This window comes from Capricornis sumatraensis, chromosome 21 (assembly GCF_032405125.1).
Source record: "Capricornis sumatraensis isolate serow.1 chromosome 21, serow.2, whole genome shotgun sequence".
Taxonomy (NCBI): Eukaryota; Metazoa; Chordata; class Mammalia; order Artiodactyla; family Bovidae; genus Capricornis; species Capricornis sumatraensis.
Genome location: NC_091089.1, coordinates 43,508,367 through 43,530,236, shown reverse-complemented (window position 1 = coordinate 43,530,236; position 21,870 = coordinate 43,508,367). Strand labels below are relative to the sequence as shown.

Here is a 21,870-nt window from a genome sequence, read left to right as displayed (position 1 = left end):
TAGTATTCTTGCCTGGAGAATTCCATGGACAGAGGAGCCTGGCAGGCTACAGCCCATGGTGTTGCAAAAGAGTCGGACACAACTTAGCCCCTAAACAACAAACTGCTTTAAAACAGCAGGAGGTAACTTACTGTCCTGCATCTGAAGTTCACTAAACACAGTATTACTAGGTAGGGTACTGTGGTTTAAAACATGGATAGGAGATTATATAAAAAGTAATTCTATTTTAATAGAATTTTAAAAAAGAGAACCACTGAAAACTGCTTTGAAACACAGCAATATGACTTATTTGAAAAAAAATCTACATGAAACACAGTTCACTGCCATACAATCCTAGTACATACATGGGAACACACACATGTCCAACACACTTATTTCAGTGACGTGAACATTTCAAGAAGTTTTGAAATACCGCCTAAAATTGGAGAGGACAGAAACCAGAGCAACCCACAGTTTCAACCTACCTTTTGTGGCCACTCGGACACAGTCTATTTTGGTTTCCTGTGTTAAATAAAGAGGGGAGAAAAATCACTATTCATGTTTTCTGTGAAACCAATAAAATCTCTGCAGTTCTCCTTAAATACAGATAAGGGGAGGTCTCATTGTTCCAAGTGTGGCATTAATCACACGTGATTACTCCCTGGACTGTGCTCTGATACACTTTCTGGCTCCAGGGATGGTGGTGGTGGTGCTTGTGGGCACCTGTCAGCAGGCGGTGGGTAGGAGCTATGCACAGAACTGCCTCCGCCTGGTGGGGGCCCCCAGCTCCCTTCTCCAGACCCCTCACTGATTCCCTGTGCAAACACTCGTGGGGAAAACCTGTCTCCCTGATTCTCACTGGCCAAAGAGAGTCGTGGTGCCGAGACCCATGCTGTGAAGGAAAAACCACTGTTGAGTCTGAAAAAGTCACCCTTTTCTCTAAGGAGACTTTCTTGTCTCATGAAAGCTCTGGGTCGGTCTAAACAGGAAAGGGAAGAAAAATTCAAAAACAACTTGATAGTTTGTATTTTGTTTTCATCTTATCTTTCTAAAAATGTTTTCTCTTAGGAAAGAAAAAAAAAAAAGATAACTAATTTAGTCCCAGCTATAGGAAGCATAAACTCTTGTGGCACCAAAGAAATGGGACAGAATATGCTGAAAAGACAGATGCTGTGAATCTCACAAAATTGTAAATGAGCTGAACGTACGTGCTGGAGCTGTGCTGTTTTCCTGTAAAATAGTAAGCTAAGCAGAATTACTAGCCAACTTTTGGTAACAAGTAAAAACTGAAAATAAAAACCATCCCATTGACAATATATTCTTCCTACCGAAACCACATACAAATATATTTGTTTCTTCCCAGGAATTTCTCCAGGTGAAAATAATTTTTAAAAAGAGAGAATAAAACACATTTATTCCAAGTCAAAACACACAAAAGCATGACTTCCCTTCTTACGACTACAATATGTGATTTGACTGTGTTTGCATTAATAATCCTGAACAGCCTAAGTAAACAGCTATTTATAAAACTTACCCCGTTGGCTCTACTAGCTGCTTGGAAGTAAATTCTGTAGCTTTTATGGGGAAGGAGAGGGGTGTTCCAGTACCCGTTGTAAGTCTTATTATCACCAATAGTAAAGGGCTGAGCCGCTTGGAGGCTGTTGGCTGGGAATTCTGCAGCGAAGTAGTACTGGGAATTCAGTATGGAGGCATTCTGGAAGTGGATGGGCACCGGGTAGCATTTTAAGATTTCTGTGGTCTTTTTCGTTCTTCGAGGACGCTCTTCCTCGACCACTATTTGATAGACACTAGAAAAAAAGAGAGTATTCTCAGTGACGGTTTAGGAAAACAGAGCTGAACCCCTTCTGTTCAACTGCACGGACCCATAGGACACCCCAGATAAACAACAAACTGGACAGTCAGAAATAAGGGCTTAGTGCCTCGTGGACATGGACTCCACACTTGCTCCATGAAAGAGACAGAAAGTGCTTAGAGTTCTTCCACAGAGCTCTCTAACCCCGAATAAGACAATTTCTGGAAGGAGAGAAAATTCACCATAGTTAAAACATTTTTATATAGCAATTTCTGCTGTTGATGTGAGCAGAACACCAAGACAAGGTTCCTCTTATATGGTATTGAAGATGAATTTGTAGAAAATGAACTCGGTTTAACCAATCAATGAAACTATATTAGGTGTAAGTTCATTGAAAAAGGCAACATAATATTTTCTTCAGTGACATCTGTATGAACACCTGTGAATTTTTATCAGGTCAGAAGATAAAAGGTGTGATGATTCAGGCTAACCAAGGTGTAACTTCCATATATATATATATATATATATTTAATCTATTTTTAATTGGAGGATAATTGCTTTAGAATATTGTTTTGGTTTCTGCCACACATCAACATGAATCAGCCATAGGTATACATATGTCCCCTCCTTCTTGAACCTCCCGCCCATCTCCCACCCAACCCTACCCCTCTAGGTTATCACAGAGCACCAGATTTGAGCTTCCTGTGCCATACAGCAAATTTCCACTGGCTGTCTATTTCATACATGGTAATGTACATGTTTCCATGCTACTCTCTCAATTCGTCCCACCCTCTCATTCCTCCACTATGTCCACAAGTCTGCTCTCTCTGTCTGCATCTCCACTGCTGCCCTGCAGATAGGTTCATCAGTACCATCTTTCTATATTCCACATATATTAAACTAATTGAAGAAGACACATGCACTCCAATGTTCACTGCAGCACTATTGACAATAGTTAGGACACGGAAGCAACCTAGATGTCCATCAACAGATGAATGGATAAAGAAGTTGTGGTACATATACACAGGGGAATATTATTCAGCTATAAAAAGGAACCCATATTTTCTTATATTCCTTTGCATTCACCATATTCAGTCAGTGGAAAGACAGGATGTTAGGAATGCAGAAAAAAAGGCATTTGCATTTCAAAAGTTAACAACTTGGAGTCAAAAGACGTTTCTAAGAGGAAATCATGAACAGGGCATTTGAATTACATATAAAGATAAGATGAGGCCGAGTATTCTCAGAAGATGCTGTGAGTTCAGATGTCCCCTGGGAGGACTGGGTCTCCTGGTTCCTACCCACCTTTCTCTCAGCACCCCTTTTCAATGTTTGTGAAATTTGAATTAGCCTTAGGAGAATGGGAGAGACCTTGAAGGGATGGATTTCTTTACTGAGAGGCACACATTTACTAGAATGATGAACTTGTGTGCAGTTAGGTTGGAGAAAACAAATGATTCTAATACAGAGAAACCTTGGCAGCAGTTTTGAAAAGCTGAATCCAGATTAGATTGCAAGTTCTTCTGACAAGGAGATGTATCTTTTTCTTACTTTATCAGAAAAGCACCGCAACTCCCCGAGCACAAGTCTAATTCTGGGGACACTCGTTTAAGCTGGGGAAACAGAACAGGAGGGAGGTGCTTTCCACCCCCACCAGCTGGAGTCAGCAAGGGGAGGTCTCTCTCTATGCTCCTGTCCCTGTGAACTTGGGATTTGCACCTGGTGAATCTCCTGTTTCTGGAAGTATAACCACTTAGCACATTCTATAACGGCCATGCCATGCAGTAGCCGTTCAGTTTGCAATTCTGTTTCAATAAAAATCGATGGCTGTAGAACATGAGACTGATTGCTCACTAGGCAGGGGGTCCAGCAGGATTACAGTGTAATGATAAAGGGCTTTCTGAGCAGGGAGGTAAACTCAGAAAAGAAAATAGGACTCTTTCTAACCTCAAGACTTTTTACCGTTCCTGCAGGATGTTCCACCAAACCCTGCGGTGTTCTCACCTGCAGGATGGATGCAACATGGAAGGAAGACATTAGGGAGGACCTTCCTATAGGGGTCAGGGACAAGAAACCCAGACAGAGGTGAACGGGGACTCTAACTTCACACCCCCTTCTCTTTGACCTCTTACATCTACAGTCAGATGTGGCAATTATAATACATCTGCCAAGTTCCTGGACACTTCTCCACCAAGTATGGGATTGGCTAACCTTGATGATGGCATGAAACCAACAGAACGTAACAGAAGGACAATGTGCAACTCTCAAGGCTTCAGTCAGCGAAGTGCAAACATCACTGAGAAACTGTGACTCTTCTGCAGGGCCTGATGTTGGGGTGGCTGACACTGGCATGCGCACCATTTAAGCTCTACTCCTAATTCTGCTAAAACTTGGCTTTTAAATTAATGTCTTTGAATCTTATTTTTTCCAATGAAATGAGAGAATCAGATGGATCACCAAGGTATATTTTATATTTTTTTTTATTCAGCATACAAGGACTATTCTTGCAAGATGGACAAATCAAAAAATAATTCATTGCTTTGCAAAGAGATTCTCCATTAAATAACTTTTAACATTGGCTTTCTTCTATTAGAAACCTTTTCCAATTTATTTGATATATGACATGATGTCCCAAATTCCACTTTAAAAACAACTTCTTGGAAGTCTAGTATACTATAATACATAATGTAGATATATGAAGATTTATGCAAAGAAAAAAATTGTAGAAATTATTTCATACAGGAAATACTAGCCCAGGAGCCTTGCATATGTAGGTTTTATTTTCTGGTTTTACTGAGGAGAAAAACGAGGTTCAGAGGTGAAGTACCCATTCTCTTTGGGGCACATAGTTAAGTAATAGCTGACGTGGTCTCCTGACCATCAGACGAGACAGTCACTGCTGTATCTTGTGAGACTTAGAATGAAGTGGGCATGAAGTATATATTTTTGAAAACATAACATAATCCAGAAGTAATTTCTACTTTATGTACCTTATATGTAATATATAGGGAGGAAATATACCGATAATTGCTAATAATATGCTTTGCTTTGCTAAAATCTAATACTAAGCCTATTTTGGATTCATTTCCTGAATATACAAGGCCTGAGAGAGGAGGAAATTACCAAGGAGAAGTTCTGTGACAAGATAATGCTGGTTAGATTGCAAGTCTATGCTATACGACCCACAAATAAACAAGAACTGGAGAGAATCAAAAGTTGCATCTCTGTTTCTTCTCCCCCCTCTTCCATCACCTCCACTTCTCACTTTTTATCCATTTCCACCTCCCACCTTTGCTAGTTTTCCCCAGTGCTACTCTTTTATTAATTCAACAAATATATTTTGAGCCCCTAGTATGTGCCAGGCTGCTTTAACTTGAACAATATATTTGACACTCCCTAAGGCTTCCCAGGTGGCTAAGCAGTAAAGAATCCACCTGCCAATACAGGAGACACGGGTTTGATCCATGGGTTGGGAATATCCTCTGGAGACGGGAATGGCAATCCACCCCAGTTTTCTGGCCTGGAGAATCCCACAGACAGAGGAGCCTGGTGGGCTACATTCCGTGAAGTCTCAAAGAGTCAGACATGACTTAGTGACTAAACAACAACAACAAGAGAAAGACAGTTTTGTTTTGGAATTGAAATGCCATCTAAGTGAATATGAATGAAAAAAATTAATTTTTCCAATGAGCAAGTTTATGAGGATCATATGAAAATTCAAGGACTAAATGATTATTTAATGGGCTTGATTTTAGCCAGTCGGCATGTTAGGCCATACACTCTACTCCAGATATATTACTTCTTAAATAGCCACCATCTACTCATCTTCAGATATATTAGAGGAAGAAATAAGTAGACCAGAGCAATTTCAAACCCAGAATGTCTTTTCATCCTTGCTCCACAAGACAAATTAGATTTGCAAGCATCCAGACCTCAAATCTATTTGCTCTTTAATAATTTAAGCACTGAAAGGTCAGGCAGCTCTTTTCTATCCCCCTCTATCAAAGTCCAGGCGCTAATGAAAAATGGCCAAGTCCCTTCTCTTGCCCAGTGGCCACACGCTGCTGGCCCCCGGTTGGAAATTAACACGGTATTGACAGCCAGGTTAACAGTACCTCGACAGAACTCGATGACTGATGTGTTTTTCTTTTGTACATATAACATCATCCCCACTGATGATTTTCATAAGAACTTTCCCATCACAAGTGTTAGCTAAAAAGCAGCTTTGAAAATCTCACTGTTTGAATGCTTCTCCTAAAAGGATGACTGGAAAAAAAAGGGAAATTCTCAAGGATGGTAAACCAAATAGAAGTTTCTAGCTTAGTGAGCTGAATTAAAATTCTATTATCTTTTTAATGTATTAATCATATTCCTTTTGTTTATCAGTCACACCATTGCTAACCTTCTTCCACCACTATTCTGGAATTTAAAGTAACACAAAACTTTTCTGCAGCATTTGCAATATGAAAGCACAATCCATTGTGAGGATTAATCTGCCAAAAATGTGACATCATTATATCCAAACTTTCTTATGGAATGAGATTTAAAGTTTAATTGATGCGAGGCTTTCCTACAACAAAACTCTAAGCCTCTTAGAAGGAGAATAAGAAATCTGCATTTATACAGAATAGCCCTTGAAGTATAACCTAGGAAAGAACATCTGAACATCTTTTCATGGACTTTGTTAAACATAAAAGTTCAAATGCGATGAAATGGTTTTGGTATTTTCTAACTTTGAAGAGGTTGAGGATAAGCCTGCTGCAGATTTGAGATTGGCTTTAAAATGTGTGTCCTAATTCTTTTCAAGATTAAGCCTTTAGTTGTAAGTCCATTCTTCTTACCTACTTATTCTGTTTCTTATCAGCATAAAATATTGAAGGGTTAGCCAACTAGACGGACTTGCATGGTGGCTCAGATGGTAAAGAATCCACCTGCACTGGAGGAGACCTGGGTTCGATCCCTGGGTTGGGAAGATCCCCTGGAGAAGGGAAAGGCTACCCACTCCAGTATTTCTCGCCTGTAGAATTCCACGGACAGAGGAGCCTGGTGAGCTACAGTCCATGGTGTCACAAAGAGTCGGACATGACTGAGTGACTAACACTTTCACTATCCAACTAGATAGCAGAATGTTGGTAAAGAGGAGAGATGAGGGGAGAAAAGTCCTGATCTATTTCACTGTTGCTTCTGCTTATTCTTTAAAGTTGGCATTTCTCATCATGTCAAAGGCTTAGAATAGTGTTCATTTTGTAACACTTAATCGTAACTTTAACTTGATTTGCAATTTTTGGTAAAAGCCATCTATTTTCTCTTTTCAAAAAAGAATAGAGGGGGAGGAGAAAAGAGAGAAGGGGTGATGTTTGGAGACAGTAACATAGAAATTTATAATACCATGTGTAAAATAGGTAGCCAATGGGATTTGCTGTATGACTCAGGGAACTCAAACAGGGGCTCTGTGACAGGCTGAAGGGTGGGATGGGGAGGGAGATGGGAGATAGGTCCAGAAGGGAGGGGACATGGGTATACCTATGGCTGATTCTTATTGATGTATGACAGAAAACTGCAAAATTCTGTAAAGCAATTACCCTTCAATTAAAAATTTAAAAAAGAATAGAATTTAATATCAATAGCTTCTTGAAGATTAACTCTTTGCGGGGGTGAGGGAAAATGAAAATATAAATTATACGCAAAATGGGTAAGAGAAATGTGTAATTCAGGTTTATTTATGCAATAACACAGACTGTATTTCCTTCCTGTTCTTTTTCCAGTCATTTCCTTTCCCCAAATCTGTCAGCATTTACTGAAATGACACCCTGAAGATCAGAACGACCTGGCTCAACTGAACATTTTAAAAAATATTGCCACCAGTTGAAAATCGGGGTGGGGGGGAAGTTCAGTGAGGTCAATGTGTTTATCATCATGCCTAGGATCCATGTAACATGGGAGCTGAGAGCAGCTGAACGAGCATGTCCTGCTTATTGACTCACAGATGAGGTCTGGTCACAGTTTTCCATGGACAGTGCACCCTGGGTAACACACGGTGCAGCATGAACTGGTCCATGGGGTCGAGTAGTCTGTGTTGGCCTCTTTCATTTCTCTTTGTCCTGCTCTGTTCTAGATAAGACTGGCCATCTACGGCTGCGGCACACTTGCAGGGTACCACAAATAAAACTGATGTTCTTGCAGCCGTAATTCATCATCAGGAGCTTGCCTGGCATCCCTAAGTTACTTCTGTACTGAATGTGTGTGCACGTGTGTGTGTGTGCATGTGGTCCCACATATACTGTTCTGCTAGTTAGTGATAAATCTGATATCATAAAATATTAATTATAGCTGAAAGGTTGGGCGAGAAATATGAACTCATTTACTGCTCCATATTGTGAACAAAGGGAAGGGAGGGAAAAATCCTACAGTTATGGAGGTTTGGGGTAATAAAAGGACAACTGGAACATTAGACTTGGGCTGAGAAGCTGTGTAAAAGGCCATGTGTTATTAATCTTCACAACAGGCACCAAACTGCGAGTAAATTAGTCCAAGATGGAACATCTTTAAGAGTGACTTCTCCCCCTCTGCACAAGTGAAGATGCTTTCCTTTGCACATTTCATTTCACTTATGTGTATCATAATGTAATCATCACAACTGCATAACAAACACATGACTGTAAAAGTTATAACCCAAACTCCCCTACTATTTTTAAAAGCTGTTTTTCCTAACTTGCTCTAGGGTTTTAAATAAAACTAGAAAAGTTGAATACTATCAGAGCCACACTAAATATCTTCCTTGTTGTATGTTTATATTATATTTAATTCAGAATCTTTCAGTCTCTACAAGTATTCACAGCAATAGTGCAGCCAAGTGAGATGTGCAGCCAAGTGAGATGTGCACGCACGTGTTCTCAGTTGTGTCCGACTCTTTGCAGCCCCATGGACTGCAGCCCTCCGGGCTCCTCTGCCCACGGGATTCTCCAGGCAAGAATCCTGCAGTGCATTGCCAGGTCCTCCTCCAGGAATCAAACTCACATCTCCTGCACTGGCAGGTGGATTCTTAAATGCCATTGTCTAGAAGGGGCAAGAGCACAGTGAACTGAGCCCCACACCAGGGGACTCAGTCCAGCTCTATCACCAAATCACGCCCTGACCGCTAGGGTCCTTTCAGCTCTGGTATTTCATAGCTCCTGGTACTAGGTCAGGCAAGCTGTGACATCGATGAGTGAGAAGAAAACTATTTTATCCATATTTCTTTCCTTTCTGTGATATTTATCACATGCAAGCCCTGTAAGAGGCCCAAGGGAGGAAGAAAAAGAAGAACAAAGACCAGACTGTCTCCATCTTGACAAGCACAGCCTTGGGGTGTTAGAAGCAGGTTTCTCAAACTGAGAACTGGGACGAGACGCTGATATGGGTTTGTACCAAGTGGAGGAAGAAGCAGGAAGCAGCCTCTGTCTACATCAAAGTCTCTTGTGGCATCAGCTGCTCCAGGAATGCCTGGTCTGGACCTGGTGCCCAAACGCTCCTGCTGCTAGTGACACCCAAAGACTGTTCTGTGCTGCCTATGGCCACCAACTTTCCCCCTAAATTAAAGCCAAGGCAACAACAATAAACAAAAGAGAGAACGTCTTTGTGGTCCCAGTGCAAAGGACCCAAGACCCCTGGGGACCCTTCATCAGTAGGACTGAAGACTGAGGGTAATGGGTAGGACTGTGGCTCCGATGCAGGCCTGTCCCAAGAATCCCCGGGTTTCCCTAAGAGGAACCCTGGGAGTGGCTGGGTTTTCCTCAGTTTCCATGGTGCCCAGATCCTACTAGAAGGACACTGAATGGCCTAAAGAGCAGGGCTGGGTGTTGACTCCCATCCCCTGTGATGTCCAAGGGGAGGAACAAGAAGCAGGTCCTTCTGCTCCTCGAGGTCTCTGCTCCCCCGCCCCAACTCTCCCCAGGGCCCCCACACTGGCAAACCTTGAACTACCTTTCCTACCTTCTGCAATCGTGCCGCAGGTAACAACAGCCATCATGTCTCAATTCTACTATTTCATTTGATATCCACTGTAATTACGAAGATCAAGTCAAAATATTACAGATATGTTGGTTGTTTGGGGGGTGATGGCAGCAGAAGCTGGCAGCGGGGTGCCCTTGCTGCCCCCCCAGGCCACAGGTGGCTCCCTGCCTGGTCCTGTCCCTTAACACGAGGCCTGTGCGCCTGGCCTTCAAGCCCTAGGGCACCAGGCTGGGGTTCCGATCTCATACGCAGAATCCTTCAGAGGGGGTTACGTTCAAGAAAAAGAAAATCTGAGACAGGGGAAGGACAGGGAGGCAATATATTTTCATGTACAAGAGCAAGTTTGAAATGGACTTGGAGGGAAAGTTAAATTAAGTTCCACTGTATAAAAGCTTAGCTACACCTACTCTATTATTTTTATCTTCCCCTGCCATTTTTCAGGTTGCGTTTTAAGGGTTCTGGAAGTATAAACTTAGTTTCCAAAATGAATTTTCAAAGAGATGACTGACACTGTCATCCTAAAAGCAACTTTAATAAAAGTGATCTTTGTTTCCTCGCAGTAAAGAGATCCAGAGTATTATTTTTTAATACGATAAAAGTCACCCCAAATCAGGTGGCAGAAGGTGGTGGTAATAAGAAACTTAGCACAGTTGCTGTGAACACACTCGGTAGCAATTTAGCTATAAGAAGTCACAAAAAACTGAGCCTGTATGGTAATATAAAACTGAAATTTTACTGTTAAGTGACATTTTGGTCTTTGTGACTATGTGTACCAATGAAAAAAGGAAAAATTTTAGGGTGAAAGTCAGGTACATGGAGCTGTTTTCCTTTACCAATTTTAGCAATGGATAGAACCTTTACAAAAGGTCCCAGAACTGTGACAAAAGAACCTTTAACCCCAAAGGTTTAAGGTGCTCTTTACAGGTTACAATTCTTCAATAAAAGAGAGGGAACAATTAAAAAAACCATTAATAAGCATTTCAGAAGAACTGGTATTTTCTTTCTTTATTCTCTGGGGACTATTAAGATGCTAAAAGGAAAAAAACAACATACAGATCAATAAAAAAGACTGATGAATTTGATCAAAACAATCCAAAACACTAAAGCAACTCTGTTCAACCCAAGTCCTTTAAGTATCAAAATGTATTTCAGTGGTAAACACTGAACAGATTCTGATGGAGCTAGACTTGACCAAAAGTTTTACAAAGTCTTAGTTTAAAGATCATAACAAAGAAATAATGAAAACAACAACCCCAAACCTCTGCTTCTAACTTTTAAGAATTAAGATTCTTAATATTGATAAGCCCCCAAGATTGCAAGGATTATAATCTAAAGACAAAGGTGTGATATGTTTTCTTAACCCTGGAAGAGACAACAAAGAAAACACACTAATTTTCAGAAAAGCCCTTGTTGGCAAAGGGAGACGCAACCGCCTTGGTTCCAAAGAGGTCCTGCTGGGATGATGTTCGCGGTGCGGACGGCTCCTGGGAGGCGCCTTGCAGGCCACGTAGTGTTGTACAGGCAGAGCATGGCTGTCAACCCCCCGCCCCACCCCAGACCTCAGTTCCTTATTTGAGCATGGAGCGCGGGCATCCGAGCAGGAAGTCTGCTCTGACAATTAGAATCATTTCATAAAGGACCAAGCATGGGTCTGACACATTATAGCTGCTCCATCTAAGTCACAATAATGCTCCATTTTTTTATTATCATAATTATTATTCCTGTCAGATCATCACTGAGGCTCAGGAGTATTTTACTGGGACTTAGAAGCTTTCCTGCAACCAGACATAAGACAAGGGGCTACTCTGTTGTCTATAATACATGACCGTCTTCATAGACCAGAATAGCATCAACAGTTATAAGAAGGGCTTTCCTACAATGGGCAGAGGACGTCTGTGTTAGATGCTGTCCTGAGAGCTCTGCTTCCCGTCATTCACCTCCCAGCTGCCCTTGGAGGTGGACGTTCTCACTCACATCTACTTCAGGGGGAGAATGAGACAGAAAAGTTGTGCCACTTGCCCGAGATCATGGGGCATATAAACACCAGGATCTAAACCCAGGGTCACCAAATTCCATGCTGGAGTTGGCTGCATATTTGATGATTCTGAACATTTCTACACCTCCCTTCCCAAGAAAGGGCCCTTGTTTTTTAACTACTCCAACCAACAATTCTTCCTCATCACCATGGGGTTTTGATGGAACAACAGGTTTTCTAAAACTTTGATAATTTTACAGAATGATCACACACATTTCTTTCAGTGACCATCAGTTTAATGTCAAAGTATGGGTTTCCTTTAGAACACAGATCCTTCTTAAGTGATAATGGTGTATATTGGTATAAAAGTTAAAGGCAGTAATGATGAGAAATTTTAGGCATACTACCAAAAGCAAGAAAAAAAGCGAATAAAAACTGAACACCAATCCGGTCAATATTTCTGCTAAGCAAAGTCTGATATTACAGTTTTATACTTTCTCAACACTTCAGCTTACAAAGAACTTTCACCATATTAACCTTCACGACAATGTCATGAGATGGATGGGTCATGTGTGGACTCCAATTTCAGAACTAAAGAAAGACTCAGAGTTCATAGATGCCCAGATCACACAATAGTAAACAATGCAGCCCAGATGCAAACTGAAGACTGTGGGTCCATGTGAGTGTTCTTTAAAAAAAAAAAAAAAAGCCAGTAATAAATTACTTTTTAAAGTTTTCATTACATTTTTAGTTGACTTTGATGAGAATTCTTTGTTTTCAGAGAATTCTTTGTAATAATTCTCTATGGTCTCCAGATTTTTGGAATATAGATTTCCACTGTAGAGTATTAAAATTCAACATCTGTACATACTCTAGAGTGATCACCAGAACAAGTCCAGTGACCATCCATCACCACGCAGCTGACCCTCTTCATCCATTTCACCTACCTCCCAACCCTCTTTCTCACCTATGGGGGGATGGAAAGAAAAGGAGAAAGGGAGGGGTGTCAGTGACCCCACAAGGTGGGAAGCAGGAGAAGTTTCAAAGGCTTCAGCATAGGCATGTGAGATTTTAGTGACCTTCTGATGAAATGTATATTTTTAACAATGATTCCTTTGAAGTAGTCCTTCTGAATATAATCTTATTAATAACAATACGATTGACCCAAGGGTAAAAGCAGGATTTTTTTTTTATGTTTCTGTACTGTATGGAAGAGTGTAGTATTTAACTTTTATTTAGTGATTAGAATATAAATATAAAATCCTGGAGTTTTGAGACCTTCAGCTTCTCGTCTATAAAGGCGTCAGTGATAATGACTTCTGCTCACAAGGAAAAGATGAGGTTCAATTCAATAAACATCTATTGCACACTTAATTAGGTTTGAGGTACTGAAGGATATTCAGAAACCAAATTATGAAAATCATTTTGCGACCTTTTTGGATTTCCTATTACATTTACATACATTTTACATAATGATTAGCCCAGGAAAAGGCTCACTTCCAACATTAAATTCATAAATCTAATTAATACTCTTGAGTGCCGGTCAAACTTCATTTACTGCGTATGCAGTTTTAATTGTATTTTCTGGGATGGCCACTGTCTACACCTCTTTACTTTCCCTGATTCTAGGCCGTTCTATGGGCTGCTCCTCTCTTCAGTGAACCTACTGTGGTCTTCCAGTACTGACTGGTCAATTTCTGCAACTCCTTCGAGTTTCAGCTTAAACAGCACATCCTGATCTCCTTGTTGGGTTTCCTTCTCTGTCACATGCCCTCAGTAACTCTTCATACAGCTTTCTCACCATCCTAGCACTGTGTCTTGAACATAAAGATGCTTCATAGATGTTTGGTAAACAAATGAATGAATAACTGGCAATGTTGGTGCTCAAATTTCTTACAACACTTGGCACTGTTACAAAGGGCAAGATTTTCACCAGACTAATAACCTCAGAGAGCTCTTCTCACTCAGCAGGACATATACCGATACTGGACAGGAAATGCTATAAGGAAACGCAGAGAAATGAAAGGTTGGGACACAGAGAACAACTCCAAAGGGATATGATGATATGGAAAAAATGAACAATGCTCCCTAATCATTCTATATCTATCAGATTGAAGAATGAAGTGTTACTTAAATGAAGATGCTGAAAACCCAAGTACAGGTAACCTTCACAAGCATAATGTAATAACAGACTTAATAAAATAGTTTTTGGTGAGATAGAAGGCACATCAGCATGTTTCAGTGCTTCGTTGTTCTCATCATAAACAATTACACTGTGTATATTTAGAAGTGCTGGTTGAGCACATGTTCTCTGCTGAGGACAATGACAAAACCTGTTCTTATTATATGGCTATGCCCTGCACCCATAGGACCACAAGGTGCTGACACCTGCGGAGAGTGGTCAGGTCCTCTACAAGCGGACCCTGGCCTCCCAAAGCCCGAAGCCCTCAGCAGCTCCCTGGACTGGCTTTTACTGGAGATTGACTTTATCAGCCTCTTCGAACCTGTATTCTTTTCTCATGTATTTATGAGATTGTGCGCGCTTAGTTGTTTCAGTCATGTCTGGCTCTTTGCAATCCTATGGACTGCAGTCCTTCAGGCTCCTCTGTTCATGGGATTTCCCAGGCAAGAATACTGGAGTGGGGTGTCTGGGGATCTTCCCCACCCAGGGATTGAACCCAGGTCTCCCTCTCTCTCTGTGTCCCATTTTCTCATTTCTCTGCGTTTCCTTATAGTGTTTCCTGTCTAGTATCGGTATAAGTCCTGCTCAGTGAGAAGTGGTAAGAGCTCTCTGAGGTTATTAGTCTAGTGAAAATCTTGCCTTTTGTAACAGTGCCAAAGTGTTGTAAGAAATTTGAGCACCAACATTAGCCAATTATTCATTTATTTGTTTACCAAATATCTACGAAGCATCTTTATCTTCAAGACACAGTACGAGGATGGTGAGACAGTAGGTGGATTTTTTACCATCTGAGCCACCGGAGAAGCCCAACAATACTTGAGTGGGTAGCCTATCCCTTCTCCAGGGGACCTTTCCAATCCAGGAATCGAACTGGGGTCTCCTGCATTGCAGGCAGATTCTTTACCAACTGAGCTATCTCGGAAGCCCTTACGTGACTGTAACACTTGAAAAAATGAAAGCAAGGCATCTGTAGTGAGATCAGTTAGTCTTCATCAAAATGTTCAAGATCCTGTCTCCCAAAGGTTCTCAGTCTTAGCTGGGAACATGTCTGGAAACCCATCCCTTCAACTCTGTGGAATCAATAATCGTGATTAGGAAGATCAGTGGTACCGAGAGCTCACGGCCGATCAGTGCTGAGATTCGTCAATCAGGTGGTAAGTTGTTCAAGTTAAGGCCTTTGCAACCTCTGGGTCTCTGGGTTTACAACAGACAGGTTTTAAATGTAAGATTTACTTGTGGTCCAGATAGATGAGGGCAAAGAAACAGCAAGTAACTTTCTCTATCGTCAGTGGACAGTGACTTCAACTTGTACGTCTGCCTCCCTTCCCCGATGGGGGGCTTCTGGGGTCCTGGTTAGTGTGGGAAGGGGGTGCAAAGTGTTACTGACCTCACCTCCAGGGATGTGGTCACATATAATGTATGACCTCCACTATAAACAATGCTCAAGGGCCTTCATGTAATCTGTAGCTCTAACCTCAGACATTTATCTTTGCAGAGACAAGCACGGGTTCCTCTGGGCATAGGAATGAAAAAGAAAAAAGATGAGAAATAGTGTGATCAAAAACTTGAGTCTTCCCTGCCCCCAGTCAAGAGTTAGCCACACGCATCCGCTCAGCGTCCTGGAGCATTCATTCCTTCTGTGCTCTGGCTTTCAGTAAGCAAGACACTGCGCCTCATCCATTCACAGGCATTGAAACACATCCCAACATGTATAATATTCAATAATCGTCCCCAAAGTGCCAAGCATAGGCTCAGGGCAAAGGCATCAGGGTGATACAGCAAAGGGAATGTAGAGAGAAGCAAAAACAGAATGCTCCAGAAGGTTCTTCTGAGTAAGAGGGACTAATCATGCTGCCTGTTTGCTGTTTACAGAAGTTGAGGTCTAAAAATTATTTGCAAATGATAAGTAATTTCCAATAAATTATCAGAGTCATGGCTGAGCTAGTTTTTATTCACTTCAATAATACTTTCAACTGTTAATATCACCAATCAGCCCGATTAGGCGATACATTCTCTCTATTTTTCTTCTGAAAAACTAAATGTTTTTGGTTCCCCGAAGTCCTGTTCCTAAGGAGAATTAGCGTTTGGTATTTACAAGAGCCCTGCTCTAAGGGTTAGCAGTATCCGACTGGGTGGATGAAAGGAACCCGGGCAGGGCTGGGGGTCCCAGGTGCACCTCCTCTGTCACATCTGCCCTTCACCCTACCCAGCTAACCTGCCCTCCAGGCTCCGGCTGATCATTCCTACACTTTTTCCTTATGTCAAGCCCTGGATGGCTGCTCACAGCCTAGCAGTTGCACCTTCGTCCCCTGGTGTGGGGCATGCGGTCACCTGATCCAGGCCCATCTCCCTTCCTCTCCTCCCATCCAGTCACGCCAAACCTCTGTAAGTATAACACACTTCTCATCCCCAGATCAGGCCAGCCCAGTGAATCACAAATACCTTTCTTTTAAGAGAGTGAAAGGACAAGCAGATTGTTTGAGGGTACACAGAACATCAGATTGCATTGAGCCAAACAAGTTAATTGTCTCATTGACTCTTTGTCAGTTTGGCATATAGTGAACTTGACTTTTAGAGTCATTCTATGGGCTTCTCAGGTGTCTCAGTGGTAAAGAGTCTGCCTGTCAATGCAGGAGACGTGGGTTCAATCCCTGGGTCAGGAAGGTCCCTGGAGAAGGAAATGGCAACACACTCCAGTATTCTTGACTGGAGAGTCACATGGACAGAGGAGTCTGGCAGGCTACAGTCCACAGGGTCACAAAGAGTCGGACATGACTTAGAGACTGAATAACAAGAAGGGAATGAGCTGGACACGGCTGAGCATCTAAACAACAAAACAGAAGATAGGATTCCTTCTGTTTTACGGTTAAGCTTATTCAGTAGAGCTGATAAAGACTGTAATTAGCTAATGACTCAGGGTTCAACAGGGAAACCCCTAACCTTTTTAAAGAGTTTTCGTACATTTGGGGGACAGTTCATTACCTATTTATAGCATCAATTCCTCAAAACTCAAAAAGGCAGAAATAAATAGGTAGCCAGAGGCAATCAAACTGTCAAATGCAGGAGAGAGATCAGAATTCATAGGAATTCTACTTAGAATTTATTGATAGAGACAGTTACGGAATTCTTATTTTTCATGTCAAATCAGATTTTTGTGGTAACAGTTTCGAAGAGAATAAGACAAACAAAGGAAAACTTAGAAGTCTATGGCTAGTCTTCTGAAAAGAAACAACGTGAGCCACTTATGCTATAGTCTGAAGAGTACCAGCGCAAAACACACTTACATAGCATTGTGTGCGAAGCTCTGTTTGAAGAGTTTTGAAAAATATTACCTCATTTAATCTTTACAAGAAGCCTAGAATGTTGAAACGCTCAAAGGCTTCTTGCGTGAAGGGGAAGAGAGCAAGGCATCTAAGAAGGTGGTGACAACAGAGTGATAGGGTCTTTACTGGGACTTAGAAATGGGAGACAATCACAAAGATTGCTGCTGCTTTAAAAAAAATGTTAAGAAAGATCTGGTCCATACTTCCTAACATCAAACTTCTAAACCATAGTCAATCGTATGCCAACAACTGCAACTCCTAAGATAGGTAACTTCTTAGAACCAAGTGTGTGATTATCTCACACCTTCTGTTAGTAATAACGACCTCTTTCTTTCCTTTTACTGACAAGGTTAGTTGCACCGTCCCATCCGAGTTGGCAGGTGTCACAGACTCACTGGTGCTCTCACACTGAGTCTCTTTAACAAAAACTGCTGTGTTATACCCAGCTGGAGACGTGAGTGCAGGCCCACAAGGAGAATAAAGCTCATTTCCCATAGAGCGCCAAGATCAAATGGAACACGTTTGAGAAATGGAACACATTTTCTTTAAATAAATACAATTGCTCTGCTGCTGCTGCTGCTGCTAAGTCGCTTCAGGCGTGTCCAACTCTGTGCGACCCCATAGACGGCAGCCCACCAGGCTCCGCCTCCCTAGGATTCTCCAGGCAAGAACCCTGGAGTGGGTTGCCATTTCCTTCTCCAATGCATGAAGGTGAAAAGTGAAAGTGAAGTCGCTCAGTCGTGTCCAACTCTTAGCGACCCCGTGTTCTACTGCCTCTTTATTCTCGATGGAATGAAAATTTGCTCTTCACCTTCTTTTAAGACTAAGAGTAGATTTTTCAGAGAAGTAGAGCTGTATAATGAGAAAAATAGCATCTTTTAATGCCTTTAAAATTTTCTACCTAATTTATTACAAAAGAATATTTGATGAGTGTATGCATGCTCAGTCATGTCTGACTCTTTGCAATCCTGTGGACTGTTGCCCGCCAGGCCTCTTTGTCCATGGGATCTGGAGTTGGTTGCCATGCCCTCCTCCAGGGGATCTTCCTCATCTAGGGATGGAACCCACGTCTCTAATGTCTCCTGCACTGGCAGGCGTTTTTGTTTTTGTTTTTGTTTTTACCACTAGTGCCATCTGGGAAGCCCTTGATGAGTAATATGAGTAAAAAATAAACATCAGAAGTTAACAACAAGCCTTAAATATCAGTACATGTTTCCTACTTTACTATGTAAGGCAAAACAGCATGAAGAAAAAGGACAGGAGTAAATGAAAACAGTACACGTTTTCAGTCTACCATGATGCCAAATACAAGCAAAATCAGTCTAACAAAAATATGGATATGTTATATAAAAATAAACAAATTCTTGACTTCTGTATGAAACTGCAGCTATTACATGATGCAAGTTTTTCGTTTTTAAATCAGAAGTGGTCTAGATCAATAAAGCATTTATGCTTGCCTTTGACTAGCAAGAAATATTTCCTATCTCATTTGAAATCTTAATTAACTAGAACACACATTGAAAAAGTAAGGCAAAATATGCCTTCAATTCCTTATGCCCTCTGCTCTTCTTTATTAATTCAATGAAGTTCCTATTTGCTTTAAGATTTTGGCCCCAATTCTCAGCCACAGAAATTATCCACAAACTGCTTTTTAAACCTATCTGTTGAGGAAGCATTCAACTGAGAGGCCAACCACATATAAGTCTCTGATGACTACCAATGCATAGCATTAAAATAATCAGGGCTAAAGACACGGAAGCAACCCAAATGTCTGTCGACAGATGAATGGGTAAAGAGGAGGGATGTGGTATGGATATACTGGAATATTACTCAGCTATAAAAAGAATGAAACAATGCCATTTGCAGCAATAAGGATGGACCTAGAGATTACCATACTAAGCGAGGTAAGCCAGAAAGAAAAAGACAAATATGATGTGATATCACTTACATGTGGAACCTAAAGTATGGCACGAATGAACATATCTAGGAAACAGAAACAGACTCACAGACATAGAGAACAGACTCATGGTCGCCAAGGGGTCAGGGGATGGAGGAGGGATGCACTGGGAGGTTGGGATTAGCAGATGCAAAGTATTATATATAGAACGAACAAACAAGGTCCTACTCTGTAGCACAGGAAACTATATTCAATATCCTATGAAAAACCATAGTGGAAAAGAATCTGAAAAAGTTATACATATATATGTCTAACAGTCACTTTGCTGTACAGCAGAAATTAAACTCAACATTGTAAACCAACTATATTTCAATGATAACAACAAAAAAATTGGGGCTTTCTCTTTATTAGAGGAACAAAGTTGCTGCCATGAATTAAAATTACATTCACACAGTTCAGCCTCAGTGTTAATGTCCTGGTTGCTGATGTGATTTCTGCCCTCCTTCCCCTTCTCCCTGCAGACTCACAACTGTAATAGATGTTTTCCCCACTCAATAGTTTCTCCTGAATGAATGAATCAAAGAATGATTTGGTAATCTTTGAACATTTCACTGAAATGAATATCAAAATATTTAATTAGTTAACATATTCAAGCTCTGAGTTTTAATTAAGAAGACACAGAGCTCCAAAACATTTATGAACAAATTAAAGCAACAATGCCTAAAGAACAAAAATGAGAGTCATTTGAATTACAACAACGTGATTGAGTCTCAAGCTACAGCCCATTAGAAGGTATAAAACATCATTAATGAGGGTTACTGCACAGAGCAGATTATAATACAAACACATACATCACGGGAGTAAAATCACAGACAGAACTTCTGTCAGTGCAAGAAAAGCTCAACACTTTGTGTGCGACTCATTCTTTATTTAGAGAGTTGCTCTTTCACTGCCAGATTATAAGGGTTTTCTCTGTTGGACTGTGTCTGCATGTAATAAACAGTGGAGAGGAGAAGAGAGCGAATAGAGGTGATTCTAAACGAGTAAAAGAAAATGAAGCTGCTCCTCGTCTTATTAAAGGAAAAAAAAAAAATGAATCCATGGACAGACATTAAAATTCTGTCCTGGGTGCCTGTTTACCTGCCGGAATGATGGACTTTGTGTTCTTCCTGGCCATCTTGGGATTTAAATAATTTTATGTGACAGAGCTGGTGTGTTGATCAATAAAAAGACAACAATCACTTACACTGAGAGTTTAGTGCAATTTCAAGAATCTGCATTAAGCAAGTTGAGTGTCTGTAGTGGAATCAATATACAACCACCTCACTTAGTGAAGTGCCTCAGTGAAGTATGACTAAATTTTCAACACCAATGAATATGGATTAAAGAAAAATCAAATCAATCGAAAGAATGGGTTCTTTGCAATCACACAATGACAGTACTTTTGAACACATAATACTGCGCAAAATCCAGGAAAGCTAACAGATGTTCACTTCCATTTCCTCTTCTCGTATTTATCTTACCATTTGGGAAAAGCTTTCTTGTACTGCAGTTTGATTACATGTGCATTTTGCAAATTTCCAGATGTGTTCAAATGTTTCAATCTACATTATGGCTTTATATTTTACGTCCCTCTGATTCCCTAATCAGAGTTCTTATTTCTCTAAACATTAAATGAAATTGAAAATTTTCATATAACCCATTTAGATTGAGAGTATTATAGACAATTTTTTTCCAAACTAGTCTTTCTAGATATATTGGGCTTCTATCTACTCAATAGATAATCAGTCCCATTATGCTGCACTATAATAATGAATCCCTTGAAGAGAATATTCATTTTTCTGCAAAAAAATATTTTTGACAGGTGAATCTGAGATAATTTCCTTTCTCAAACTTGCGCCAATAAAATTTTCCCATTTAAGACAAGCATCCTTCCAGTAATGGTAGCATCTGTAGTGGATTTCTTTATAATATGTAAGAGTTTGCCACAAGAATTGATCTCTATTCTAGCATTATAGATTTCCATGATGGACACAAATAGTAAATTTGTTCATTTCAAGTTGCTAACATTGTGAAAGCAGGCATAATACAGGTAGAATGCAAAGTGACCCTGGCCAGTTCCAGGAATGGTTAGCTAATAACAAGATGATGTTTCATAAAAGCGAAACAGTGCTGAACTTAGAAAATCAGGCGGTATGACAGGTGTGAAAGAGCATATGACAACATAAACTGAAATCTTCTCAGAGTTAGAGCTGGGCCTGATGAAATGATGGGGCACCTGCATTTTGGACACCCTGATCAGCATCTGAATTTGTATTTTTGTAGACAGAAATAAAAAGCCCACGGGTGTCTCCAATTAACTAGTAAAGCTCCAGAATCCCTAAAAACAAATGTGAAAGTGTTAGTAGTTCAGTCATGTCTGACTCTTTTTGACCCCATGGACTGCAGCCCACCAGGCCCCTTTGTCCATGGGATTTCCCAGACAAGATACTGGAGTGGGTTGCCATTCCCTTCTCCAGGGGATCTTCTAAACCCATGAATTGAACCTAGGTTTCCCACACTGCAGGCAGATTCTTTACCATCGGAGCCACAGGGAAGCCCAAGATGTAAAGGAAAAGAACAAAACCATGTCTTAGCAAGGCAGATGGTGGAAAACATGAATAGTCATTTGGGACACAATTGACAAATTTGAAAGACAAGAAAAGGAGT

General features: G+C 40.8%; 1 protein-coding gene across 3 annotated transcripts in view; it reads right to left on the bottom strand.

The window, feature by feature from the left end:
• The window catches only part of PTPRM (protein tyrosine phosphatase receptor type M), a 655,853-nt gene that overhangs the window by 238,383 nt on the left and 395,600 nt on the right, over positions 1 to 21,870 (bottom strand). For all 3 annotated transcript variants that reach the window (XM_068993577.1, XM_068993579.1, XM_068993578.1), the window contains exons 12-13: positions 1,514 to 1,787; positions 465 to 501 (exon numbers count right to left, since the gene is read on the bottom strand). In XM_068993577.1, coding sequence (XP_068849678.1) covers positions 465 to 501; positions 1,514 to 1,787 — 311 coding nt within the window. The remainder of the gene's footprint in view (positions 1 to 464; positions 502 to 1,513; positions 1,788 to 21,870) is intronic.